Below are 13,971 nucleotides of genomic sequence, written 5' to 3' on the forward strand. Positions count from 1 at the left end.
GATGGTGACCCACCGTAACATAATAACGGTTGAATCAATCTGAATGCATGTGGAGCAGAACGTTGATTAGAGACTTCAAATATTGATCCTGAGAAAAAAAAAGGGTGTGAAATACAATCGTTGGGCGCTTTCCCATCCAATCACAGATTTAGGTCTTCGAATGGTGGAGAAGCTGCTGAAATTCAAATCGGGCATCAGAACCTGGAAGAAAGGCTGTTTAACGGACTTTGAACGTGTCGTGGTTGTTAATAAAAGTCTGTTGGCTGGATATTTCAGAAGCTGAAGATCTACTGACATTTTCATGAACAGCCTGAAATTTGTCAGAGAATGGGCAGGTGGTGGTCTGATGGTGCAGGGTTTTTTGGCACACTTTGCACCCCTTAGTGCTAACTGATGAACATTTGAACCTAACAACCTTCTTGTTGCTGACCACAGTGCACACATCTTTGTTAAATTTAGATAAATGTCTGGACTCGAGGTCGCATTTTCAGGACTGACTGGTTTTAAACAGACATCTTTTGATGACTGGGGTTTGCACCAGATCACAAAACTCAAGTCATCACTTTGGGTAATTGGACATGACAAGGAGTCACCTGCACTCCAGTGATCTCCATAGTAACCAGGTCTGAGTCCAACAAAGCAGCTTTGAGGATGTGGCAGAGCAGGACATGATCAGCCTCGTCCTGAACAAGTTGGGATAGATCTATAATCTGTGTGAAACATGATCATTGCAAATCATTCTTGAATCAGGAGTTTTCAGTCTCCTCAGTTCTTCCTACTGTGAACTCTGTTCAGAATGAACTGTTTCAGGACTCTGTCACTTTAAATCCAATTAAGCTGCTGCTGGCCACGCCCCCAACTCAGTGTTTACACTCGCAAATGAAAATGGCTGACAACAGACGCACAGTTATTCAACCGCACATCTTTGAAAAGCAGAAGTGTAGCCTCCTGCACAACCAATAAGAATAGAGCAGCTGGCTTCTGGATGCCAAATCAACAACAAAACACTTGTCTTTTCCAGCAGCCATTGTACATCACATACAACAGTAAAACCAGCTGACCAAACGTGCTGGAGCTCAGCTTGTGTTGCAAGGTAACAGGATGGGCTTTGCTGGGGTTGCTAGGTAACACTTCCTGTTGATTTGTGACATCACAGTCAGAAAGTTTTCCAGACACCAATTGACTTATTGCCAAAGAACTGCTGGATGTTTTTTTCTAAGTGTTTAGGCTGTTTTTATAAGCAGAGACCCAAACAGAAGTACAGAAACATGGAAAATGTGAGTTATGTGCATCGGGTCCCGTCTGAAGCTGCTTCGTGACGCTGCCATGCCTCTGACCTGTTGAAGTGCCGGCGGAAGCTCTCGCTGAGCAGGTAGAGGGCGAACGGGTTGACGCAGGAGGAGGAGAAGCTGAGGACTCTGGCCACCAGCGTGATGACGAGGTGGGCCAGCGACAGATCCATCTGGTGGTAGTGGAAGGAGCGGTACATGTAGAGCACGTGGTTGGGGAACCAGCACAAGGCGAACAGGCCCACGAAAACCAGCACGATCTTGGCCAGGCGCTTCCTCGTCTCCATCTGAAAGAGCAGATGCACACCTCTGCTCAGATGTTTGACAAATTATTTTTAACCACAGCTTTAACTCTCACAACCAAGGAACCACAAAGTCTGTGCAGCTGAGATGACATCACCATGGACTGAGACGCACCAATCAGGAAACAACAATCCTCAAACACAGCGTTCAGAGAGAAAGGAAGACAGAAGAAAATAAAATCTAAGAAAGGCTGGAACACTTAGAAAGAAATCACTTTTCTGATGAAAGAATATAAACAACTCCCTTCCAGGAGTCCCTGCAGGATCGATGAACAGAACGCGGCTCTGAACGTCCGATGATGAAACTATAAACAGAAACGGACAGTTTTAGATCCAGAGGAGTCAGGCTGACATCGCAGCCCTTTGAGAGGACTCGGCATGAAAGAAGCCGCCTTCAGTCATCCAACAGACTTCATGCCAGTCAGACGTCTGTGCATGTGGACATGCAAAACATGTCAGCTGTGTTTTCTCACAGCATTTCCCTGTGAACTTCAGGCTTCAGGAGGAACATGAGAACCCAGAGGAACAGCTTCCTTCTGCTGAATGTGGATTCTGGATGCAAACATCCTTTGAAGTGATGAATTCTTCTTTAAAATCCGACGTTACGTGAGCAGAACCATGATAGGACCTGGTCTGACTGCTGCGCTTTGGTTCAGTGTCATACCTTTGACTTCCTCCAATCATTTGGACAACAACAAAACTGAATATCTTATAATTATTTTGATTCACTGAACATTTCTGGTGTCATGAATCCTCCGTCTTTTTCTAAAATCTCCAACTGAACCAAGACGATGTGATGTAAGCAAATCCACAGCCAATCAGAGTTCAGATGTTGAGTCTGTCAGGTTCTCACCTGTTTGTTCTGATCCGAGTCTCTGGTGGCTCACCTGAACCAACATGATCACAAAGTCATTTACGCGCTGTAAGAGGATTACTGGAGCCAACTGAACACAGGATTAGCTTTAGCTGGAGTGGATTTTTCTCACTAAATATGCTGTAATTAAATACGTTCAGCAGCAGCTGTTAGTTCACCTCATCGGCCCTGTCCCTTTCAGGAAGTAAATCATAATTTATGTAAAAAAAATGTTGAGTTGAAGCAAAACTCTGCTGATGAGGAAGTGAGGATCCTCTCAGAGCTTCGGGACACTTTCTGCTGCTTTCCTTCCTGAGTTTCTCAGAGACCGGCAAGCTGGGAGAAACTTTATTTATTACATCTGCATTTGTTTATCGCCTTTTATTGCTGTATGAAAATGTAACTTCAAAGGGAAACCTTCATCATTCCAGCTTTAACTTTCACTTCACTTTATCAGGATATAATGAAAGGATTTGGTTTTGAAATGATTTAAATCTAAACTCAAGTGTAGAAAACACTCAACAGAAATGACCAATAAATCATAATTAGATGATCAACATCTGTTTGGTTTAATCACCCAGATATTCTTACAAGAAAACAGAAAAACATGGAAATTCACAGCCCGTTTTCCATTTGGCATTTTATTAGGATTTATGTGAATTAGCTACAAAAAGTTATTCATTATTTTAAAGCACAAAAAAATAAAACTCCAACAGGTGTGGCCTGCATTTCTATCCAGACCCCTTTACTTTTTTACCCCTAAATAAAATCCAACTGGCCTAAGAAGGTCAATAACTGAGTAAATAGAAACTCTAGCATAATCCAACCTCAAAACACAAAAACACAAAGTCTCACCAGGAGGTTTTGGTCTAACTTCTAGCGCCAATGTTTACAAGTCGCTTCAGTAACACAGGAGCTTATTATCAGTAAATAATTCCTTAATATTGGTTATTGTTTTAATGTAACAAAATGTGAAATTACATTTACAACGTACCCAGCATCTTTTTACTGTTTTTATAAATTCATGACCTGTCTGAAGCGTCTAATTAGAAACTAATTTAACGTGGTTTGTTCCCTGGAGACCGTCTCTTGGTATTTGGTGACCCACCGGGGATCCGGGCCAGAATGTTACTGCCTCCCTCATGAATGGATTCATATCTCTGTAGTAATAATAGGAGGAAAGTTATTATCAAGAGATTTCCCCCCAGGCAGAGCGAAGAGCCATCGCTGTCTCTGAGGCAGAAGTCTGCAGAGCCGCCCGGGAATTACAGGCTGCCTGATCCCATTAGAGGCTCCATGGTTCATCTCCAGGCCACTGCTGGATGCGCTGATCCATGAAGTTGTCATTTCTTATTCTTGGATTCTCTATGCTGAAATTCAGAGAAAGTATGTCCTCAGGTTGTTACACAGCAGAGCAACATCTGGGTTTGCAGGTGAAACACAGCTTTTAGTTCCAGGAAGCAGGTGGAAGTTTCCCATCAAGCATTCAGGAACACGACTTCCATCCGTCATTCATCCGAACGCGCACAAAGAGGAGCGGGTCCTGACAGCATGCTGGGTTTCTGACCGACAGAATCAGTCTGACAGGTTTGCTCTCTGAGTGACGTAACTACAGGAAATAAAACGTCTCTGCAGGTTATTATTTACATGTTTAATCTCAGATTAACTCCAGATTTGTTAGGTTTTGTGAAAATGTGTTTTATATAAAGACTGAACAGATAAATGAAATGCAATCATGAGTTTAGCCTCTAGGTGGCCTCACTTCTAAAACATGGAGGATTTTGGGACCCTGAGGAGCAGAAATGGAAACTGGGATCTGAAGACCTGAACATAAAAACAGGAAATGATTAGAACCAACATTTTACTGAAAACAGTTTACAAATTAATTTGAAAAAATAGTTAAAAACAAGCCAAGACTGATAGATTTCATTCATTCATTCATTCATTCATTCATTCATTCATTCATTCATTCATTCATTCATTCATTCATCCATCCATCCATTCATTCATTCTTCCATTACCTTCCATGTTTCCAGTTGTTTCTGTTTGTTGTCATTAAAGTCAGAAGGTCTGAACTGTTTTGTTCATTTTCAGTTTTCTTGTTTTACTTGATGTTTTCCTCTTGGTTGATAAAAAAGGATCATTTTCATTCCAGGTTGTAATGAAAACGTCTCTGTACCTCAGAGGCGTCTGGTGAGGTTTAAAACTTTCTCTGATTCAGGTGTTTAACTGCAGGATTGTTTTCTTTGATTTAAAAAAAAAAAAGCAAATCACAGTTTTACATTAAGTTTAAAACTCATTTTTTAAAATCTAAAGCAAACACCTGAGTAATTATAAAGTAGTGCCTTTAAGTAAAAACATTATGCTGATCATCTCAGCCTCCTTCCTTTATGGTATTTCTGTCTCTGCCTGTCGTCTCTCCATCTCTCTCTCTCCTCATGCGTCGCCTTCATCTCCGTCTCTCTGTCTCACATCTCCATCATTCCTGTTCCTTTGTAAACATTCACCTCCGTCACCTGCAGCACATCTTCCTCTTCTTTATTTTCTGTTGGCTGTCAGTCAGAATCGCTCAGCCCTCCAAGAATCTGTGGAATCACAACAGGACAGCCGCCTGCTGCTGCTGCAGGTAATGAAGATGAGTCAGTTTCCAAACGGTTTCATAATGAGCCAAACAAACTTAAAGCATCCACCTACTTACGCTCTGAAACACCAATTATGCTTCCCACAGAATGCATTTCTTCTCTGCCAAGGTTTATTATGCAAATACATGAGGTTAGGGCAAACCGAGAACACCAAAAAAACTTTCTGAAAGTGAAATTAATTCACCTGAAGTTACGTCTTGGAAGTTATTTTTTAAATTGTCTCACAGCTCTGGCTCTGAGCTCAGTTGGTTCCCCCAACATCTGTGAAGAAACACTTTTGATTCTGTTCAGATTAAATAACACGACTGTTTCTGATCTGTGGAGTACCTCAGGGTTCAGTCTTTGGCCCCTGCCTTTTCATTGACATGTTTATTCTAACATGTAATTATTTACACATTTCAAGCCAACAAGACGCTGAAACCAGAATATAAAAACACAGATTATTTTCTGCCCTTATGAAGTTAATACTTCTGTTGTTTTAAGTCGGTTAGAATTAGCAAAATCATTTCTATTTGTTCAATGCCAGATATCTTAGCGAGAAATATTCTTATTTTTAGAGATTAATTTTGCAAGTTTACGTCCATCAGGTCAGTGTGGATAACTGCCTTAAAGCTGTAAATAATTATTAAAGTAACTAATTACTTTTGAAACTGTAATCAGCAGTTAGTAACTAATTACGAATATTGCTGACAATCAATACTGAATAAATATTCAGTCGTAAGCTGTCTGCTGCAGCTTGAAGGCGTCGGTGATGAAGGCGAAGTTGTCTGAAGTCTTTTCATCAGACAGAGGATTGAGGCGACTCACTGAGACGGTGCTGATGTCATTCTCTGTGCCGTCAGTGTTTCTGTCCTGAAGGACACCTGAGGGGTGGAGATGTGCTGCCAGGCAGCGTGGCTCTCCACACAGCAGAAATTCAATCACAGCAGTTTTTATTTCGATTTTTCACTTTAATATGAGCGTTAAAACGTGGAAGGCTTTATCCATTAAATGTTGTTTATTACCTGAGGGGAGGATTAGAGTCTCACACACCATAAAACAAACCACATTAACTGGATATTTTTATGTCCTTGTTATCAATATTCTGTATTTTCTGTTACATTTGCAAAACTGTTGTAAACTGGAACGAGATTTTCTGTTATCTTAAAAGTTTTACATATTTTAACTTATTTGAAATATGCAGAAGTTTGCTTAGCAGAAATAACTCATTTCAGACAGGTTGAGATCTGGACTTTGACTGGACCATTTCAACACCTTCTCTATATGCTAACTGTTGGGTTGTTCAGAGGTTTCAGATCATGGCTGTTNGATGGCCTCACCAGGTCGTTGACCTTCCTACTCGTAAAACAGCTGCATGGTTTTTTTTAGGAATGTTGTTTTGCTTTCACTCACACAGCTCAAAGTGTTTCTCCTCTTTTAGCCAAATGGTGGCGCTGCAGACTCCAGCGGTCAGCCCAGTCACAGTCAGTACAATGTGATTCTCCCATCTGTGTTGAATTTTGTGATTTGCTATTAGATTGTAAAGTGATTCCTCATGTGTCACCATATATTTGTAGTAAATGTAGTTATTTGTAAACCATCAAGGACTGTAAGGCAGCTAATTTGGGATTAGCAATCTGGTTTTGAGACAAGAGGTTTTGGGTAATTTTGTTTTTTAATTATCTATGTTAAGAGTCGTGGCCCAAAATAAAGTGTCAGGAAATCAAACTGTGGTGCAGAAAGAGGTGAGAATCAATTCATCAAGTTCATTCGTGTCGCACGTTTCTTACTTCTAACATCTAAGAAAGAAACTGAACTGAAGAATTTTTAAAAAGCATTTTAGTCCCACTCATATTGACAGTTGTCCATGTCACCCAAATCAGTGACTTTTACTGTGAAGTTAATAATCCTGGTGACAGCAGGCAGATTCAATCTGCTGCGTTAAATCACTGTCCTCCATTTCCTCCTCCCTCTGAGTCGCCGTGTCGGAGCACATTGTGTTTGTCATGTAATTCATCTCATTACTGTTAAACCCGTCTGCAGCTTCTCATGGGGCAGCGATTCCATCAGAGCTTTCCTAAATGGGAAAAGCTCGTCTCAAATCTGCACATCTCACAGGGTCACCAGGCGATTGCTGCGTTGGCCGCATACGGCTGCTTCAGTACCCAACAAGGCTGCTGCTTCATCTGAGAGCAGAGCTCATTATGTCCCCAAAGATCAGAAATGCAACGAATCACACACACACACACACACACACATTTCCACAGGAACAACTAAACTCTAAAACCTCAGTGTGTTTAAATTGGTGATAACTCAATGAAAATTATAATCTTGTTAACTGAAAGTTATGTAACTAATTGCAAACAATTACATTTTGATCGAAAACTATACATCAACAAAATAAGCAACATTTTCAATTCAAAGACCAACCAATAAACCCAGGAGCTAAACAAAAATATATGGATTGTTTTCAGGTTCTCCATCCATCAGATGGTGCAAAGTGTTGTTGTCCTGATCATTCATGGAGCTTCTTAAACTGTGGATGCTAGCGTTAGCGATGTCTGTGCTGCTGCAGCATGTTTATTACTGAGATGCTAATTTAAATTAGCATAGCTTGGCTGACAGGCTAACTCCTTTTAGCGGCTAAAAGTCCCATCAGATTGTTATTTTTTGAACCCAAGAAAAATGACTTTGTCATTCATCCAAAATGACAAACAACAAGCAGATGTCACTGTTTCATTTTTTAAAAAGTCACATTTTTAATTTAAAGTCCAAAGTTCAGTTGTTTTACTACTTTGCCATAAGATTATGACTATAATATCTTTTCCTGCGTCCCGTCAGATCATTTTATGGAAGCAAAACTCAACCAATCAACCAAGAGGACCAAGCAGCTTTATGGTCCGTCACTTTGTTTGTCATCTGTGAATCAATTAATTTTTAATGCCCTACTTAAAATGTCTGTATTGAACTTAATGAATTGATCCTACAAGGATGTAAACAGATGAGGCCAAGCAGCAGAACACACAGGTGTGAGTCTAACAGAGATCAGGCCAGCGGAGAAGATTGAAAATGTTCAAAAAGCTACAAATATACAAATACAACATGGAGCATCTGACTGACCTCAGTGACATGAGAGAACCCAAGTCTGCACAGGAGAACATGCAGAAAGACCCAAACTGGGATTCAAACCTTTGACCTTCTTACCCCCAAATGTGCCTTTGCTCAAAATCTGCTGCAAAATTTAAAGCCACTGATATAAAAGATGTCTAAAGAAGATTTCACACAGAATAACTTTCATTGGGCTTGCACCTTTCTGTCCTATCTTATCTGATCCAAGTGAAAAAATCCCAGCTGTATTCTGAGATTATCTTATCTGCCTCAGTAACGTCTCTGCAGGTTTAAACCCTGGACAGGTCAGCAGTCCATCTGATGAACTCATTAAGATGACAGAGCCTCCAAGCAACGCAATAAATCTTTACAACTAATTCTGGTGCTTCTTGCTGTAAAGACACATTTAGTTTTCAGTTTTTCTCTTCACGTTTTGTCAGCATTAGAGATTTTAGATTCTCCTAAAGTCCAACATCATCTCTTCTGTTCTACATGGTTCGCTGTTCGATGGGGCTGAAAATCGATACAAGTTTTTCATCCCTCCTCTGGGCTGCAAGGCAGCAGCTCAACCTGCCGTGTCGCTTTGCATCTTCCCCTGCAATATTACATCATCATCATCACCATCATCGCAGCTGATGGAAGCTGATTTACTCCCACATCCTGCAGAAAAGTCAGACTGGATCTGCTGTCCGACCGGAACTGAGAAATTCACCCGCCTGCTGGGTGGAAGACGCAGGATGTAAAATAATAATAACCATAAATATCTCCGGCCTCTTCATGTTTACTTTATGAAGACATACATGTGTCGTTCTACGTTTCAGGTGACATGAAGTGGTTCAGTCTCACCAGTTCATAAAGAGGTTCTCAAAACCCAGCTTTTAATTTGGTAGTCCATTTCCTCTTATCATCAAGTGAGTTTGTGAATTACCTGAAAATATCTGCAAACTAAATACTTAAATATTAACTTTATAAGCTAAATATTTAGCTTGCTACCTGAACATCTGGTTTTGACTGAGTCCTGCTATTTAACTAAATCAAGTTATTTTTTATTCCTGAAGCTGAAGAAGAAACGTCTGTCGACATCAACGTGTTCATCTAATCATCGTTTATCGCTGACTCTGCTGTTTCTCTTCATGGATCAGCTTTTGGGTAAAAACAGCTGAAACGGCCCAGCAGAGCTTTTCCCAGGTTCCCCCTCCAGCTCATCTGTTGGGACTTTGAGACGTTTCCCAGTCAGGCTGGAAATGACATGATTCAAATGGGTTCTGGTTCTGGTTCTGGTTCTGTCCTGCAGCCTCTTCCCACTGGAGTCTTTTAAACATCATAACAAAGCATTTCTGAGCCGCCGTCTGTTTTCTCTGAGCTTCCAGTTGAATTCCTGCCATTAAAGCAGAGACTCTGTCAGATTTGCCATGAACATTGATTCTTGTCATATTTTCCTCTGGAGGCGTTGCAGTGACTCCGGCCGCCTCTGATTTATGATACCCGATGTGTTCTGCAGCCGTGGGCCTGTTAATAACTCAGCTCCTCCTCCTGTCCTCCAGCTGTGAAGATCAAGCTTGTGAAAAGTGATTACTCAGTCTGACTGACACGCTGCCTCCCTAAAGCCTCCCCTGCAGACCCAATGTTTACTACGGCCCTTTGAGGGAGCTCTGGGTGAAAAACGCTGATGACCGAGTCTTCCCCCGTTAGACGGAAAACTTTGCAGTTTGATCAAATGTTCCTGTATGTCGACAGATCGTTTATTTTAAGTTATTTCAAGTTAAGTAAATGAATCATTTCAGATATTAGGTTGTGCTACATTCAGGTCTTTGCACCTACACTAACCAGATATGAGGAACATTAAAGGAGCGAGCGCCGTCTGTCACTGCGAGTGACAAAGATGACACGAGGAGGCCGAACCGTTTCTGGTTGACCTCAGTTATTTGTACAAACTTCACTTGAAGGTCTTTTTGCACCTTGAAAGCACTCAGTCAGGTTGCCATAAATAATTCATGCCCTTAGTGTGTAAACCAGAGATGATGTTGGATCCTGAACATGGACGACTTCTCCCAGCCAAGAAACCACAGATTTATTCCACAAACTGGGAAATATTAAGTTTTTATTTCCATTGGTATTGATTCTTGATTCAGACAATTTAAATATTGAAACAGACTAATAAAAAATTATTTGCAATATAAAAATGTTGGCCAAATTAAATGGATGTTCAGGTGCTGCATAAATTACTTTTGCATAAATTACTGTATCAATGCAGCGTGTGATGGAGGACATCCGGCTGAGATGTTCAGGTTGATTTGTTCGTCTTCCTGTTGACCAGTTTGGACCACCAGGGTCATTGCAGAAGCTTTTGGTACCTTTGACGGTGTCGGCCGGTACCAAGTCCTGCAGTAGAGTGAGATCAGAGAGCTGAAGTTCTCCATCAGGCTCAAAGTTCACCTCTGACCTCACACAAGTTGCTTATACTCCATGTTCTGATGTCAAGTTTGCAGAAACTTCCAGCTTAAACCAAACTGACTCACGTTGGTTAACCCTAACTCTTTAACAAAGACCGGTCTGCCATCACAATGACTCATATCTGTCGTCTCATGTTCATACTGAGGCAACAATCCCAGCCCTGAGGATAACGGCGTCCATGTTGCTCTGGCCTCTGTTTCCCTCCCCAGCAGATTGGGACCTTGCAGGAGTTTCCAGGGCTCTGCCTGACTTGTAGGAGTTCCTTAAGCTTTTTGGGTGTCACTAATATGACCTTCAGCCAAACCAGGTAACTCAGGGTTTGGTTTAATATCACCTCATAAAAAGGAAACGTAACTTGCACATTACCGCTAAGTGGATTAGTGAACCGTCTCATTCTGAAAGCTGCAGAAGCGTACCTGTCTCTTGGTGTGTTCACTGACTTCCCCCGGCATGTTGTAGGCACTCTTGATCAGCGTGCGGGCAATGTGGTAGTAATACACTGAGATGATGGTCAGAGGGATCAGGAAGTAAACCAGGAAGATCATCACAGAGTGGATTTTGGGATGCATCTGATTGGACAGCGGGTAGGGCACGCAGTTCACGAAGGTGACGTTCATGTTGTCCCTGTGACCCTGAGGAGGCGAGAAACACGAGGAGAACGTGATGAAGACTGAGACCATCATAAACCTGGAGGGAACCAGAGACAGATGTCACTTATTAATAGACTATAAAGGAGAGAAGAAAACGAGTGTTTGATGAGAAACCCCACTGAGACAATTGCAAGCAGTTTAAAGACATCAAAACATTTTGATATTATGGGCAAATCAAAGCAATGACTCATGAAACAATGTCTGCTGGTGTCTCCATCATCCTCCTAAATATTTCCAGCTCTGGGTTTGATGTTCCTCACATTAATGTCCCCTGGATGCCTGTAAAAGCGCTGTGAGGGGGCGGGGGCCGTTATGGGCGCAGTCAGGAGGGCAGCTTCTTCTCCACATAAAGAAAATCATACAAAACATTTGTGTTTTAGTAAAGGTGGCCTTTGAAACAGACTGTGCTGTTTGTCCGTATTATTCTTGGATTGTTCCATTCTTCTGGCTTTGAGGAGCTCCATGCTTCTACATGCAGCTCAGATGAGACCAGAGCGCTTTGGATTCACAGCATGGAGCATTTGAAATTCAGAAAATAAAAACGGTGAAACAAATGAAAGCTGCACTTTAGAGCAGAAATATCATTTAAACTTCAACAGGCAGAGGCAGGTGGGATTGTACCTCATCAGAAACTTGGACCATTCAGATCTGCACAATGTAATGTGAAAGAAAGTCACAGAAGCATTTTTGGGTGTAAAGTATCTATAAAACCATGACTGCCATCTCAAGTCCTAAATCAAAGCAGTTAAATACCCAGTTCTGTTTATTCTACAGGGATCTTCTGTCTCTTCCATGTCTGTTGAATTTCTCAGGTTGGATCACTGAGGTAACAAACCCAAATGGGCCAAAATTTCCTGGAATTTTGTCAATGACTCCTTTGGTTTTCATTGTGCTGGAATAAGAACCAGAAACACCCAAAACATCTTGGAAAAGCTACGTTTTAGGAAGGAAAGCTGAAAGGATAAATGCAGTTTTTGTTGTACCTGCATGGAAATCACTTGTGAGAAAATGGCTTCAGGGACGGCCAGCAGGACGGACAGCAGCCAGATGGACACGGCTTTCAGACAAGTCCAGAAGACGGCGCTGGATGTCTGGATGTCCATCGGGTTCACAATGGCCTTGTACCTGAAGGGCAGACAGAAAGATGGCAGGAGAGTCAGCTTGAAAGAGAAGAAGCTTCAGAGTGTGGCCTGATAAAACCAAACACTATGGAGAAATAATTACTTGGACTCTCACTGCAAAGAATTGGACTTTAGCCAAACCCCATGAGGAGCAGGAGTAGGAAATGTCTTAAACTTCCTCCTGCTTGTAATTTATCACTCAGCATTTGGAAGCAAGGCCAACATGGACTGAATGGCTTTATGATTCAAAAACAGCAGACAATCGCTGACTGGCCAGGATGAAATGCAGCCTGAGAAATCGAGCTCAACGGGACAGATCTCCCGCTGAAGTGAGATGAGAATCGAGTGGAATTGCAAAAAGAAACGAGACGTCTTCACATGAAATCGATGTCTGCAGTATTGTGACAGGAAACTGAGAGTTGTGGCTCGACTTCAACCAGGTCTCAAACTCTGTTCCTCCTTCATCCCAGCAGATATTTGACAGTCTGACTGCAGAATTAGACTTTTTGTGGCTGTTAAATGAATAGAAATATTTGATGCAGAATCTTTCCTACTGGGCCGACCCAGAGTTGGTTTTGCATAAACTGAGTTCACTGAGCACCAGCAGAGGATTTACACATTGAACTGTGCTGTCAAGCAGATGGCATCAAATTCAAATGAAACATTTTGCTTACATTAAGTCGACAGGCTCTCCCTGTTCATGTGTCATCAGCTGCCAAGAAAAAACTGTCTGATTACAGAAAACAAGAAGATCTAACGAGATGAACAAGAAACTTGAAACTAAAGGTTCAAACACCTGCACATCATAAAACCATAAATTTGATCAAAGTTTGATAAAATCTCATTGGGACACACTGTCCCCCGTTGCTGTGTGATGATGTTGCCTCTGACTGTTGCCCAGGTTGTCTTTGACCTTATGACCCCGCTAACAGGCATCCTGGATCCGTGTCACGACTTTAGCATGTCATGCTAAAGTCCTTTGACCCTCAGAGTCACACCTACTCTCCTCTCTGCTGCAGCCCCTGAACCAGGCAGGGTAAAACCGCCTGGAGCCTCTGACGGTGAAACATCACCAAATGTTATTTATCTTAGAGGATGGCAGCTTTTCAGCTCTTTTATTGCTATAATTAAGTAAAGTTGTTTTGTAAAAACTGATGCCCGCTGCCTGCATTCAGTCCTGTCCCCACAGAAAACAAGCATGTCTATCATGTAGGGTAGAAAGTAATGTCTAATGAGGTCATGAGGCAGGAGCATACAAAATAATTTGGCCTTTTTAATCCAAGCACATTTGTCAACATCAGCGTTTTAATTTGGCCATAAATCTTCCAGTGTTTCCAGTCCACTGACCGATGGTGGCCATAACTTCAGCTGATGTGCGTCTTCAGACCAGCAGACTAATGAGAATAATATCAACTGACCCTTAAACATTGAAAAGACCTTATCTGATTGCATTCATTAATTAAAGACTATATTAATTAATAATGCTCATCATGTACTTTCCCTGACCTCTATTAGAGTCATTCTTTACCAGTAGACTAGAAAAACAAGCAGATTTGCTCTTCAGGATGAACAT

The 13,971-nt window shown here is 41.6% G+C and overlaps 1 protein-coding gene across 3 annotated transcripts in view; it reads right to left on the bottom strand.

Moving 5' to 3' along the window:
• Positions 1-13,971, bottom strand: part of nmbr (neuromedin B receptor) — a 37,294-nt gene that overhangs the window by 3,938 nt on the left and 19,385 nt on the right. For all 3 annotated transcript variants that reach the window (XR_001422937.1, XM_015022455.1, XM_015022456.1), the window contains exons 2-4: positions 12,261-12,402; positions 11,044-11,259; positions 1,338-1,576 (exon numbers count right to left, since the gene is read on the bottom strand). Coding sequence is in view for 2 of the 3 variants with exons in the window: in XM_015022455.1 (XP_014877941.1) it covers positions 1,338-1,576; positions 11,044-11,259; positions 12,261-12,402 (597 nt within the window). In the remaining variant the exon portion in view is untranslated. The remainder of the gene's footprint in view (positions 1-1,337; positions 1,577-11,043; positions 11,260-12,260; positions 12,403-13,971) is intronic.

Source organism: Poecilia latipinna, unplaced genomic scaffold (assembly GCF_001443285.1).
Source record: "Poecilia latipinna isolate Pla-1442-1.1 unplaced genomic scaffold, P_latipinna-1.0 Scaffold3013, whole genome shotgun sequence".
Lineage (NCBI taxonomy): Eukaryota > Metazoa > Chordata > Actinopteri > Cyprinodontiformes > Poeciliidae > Poecilia > Poecilia latipinna.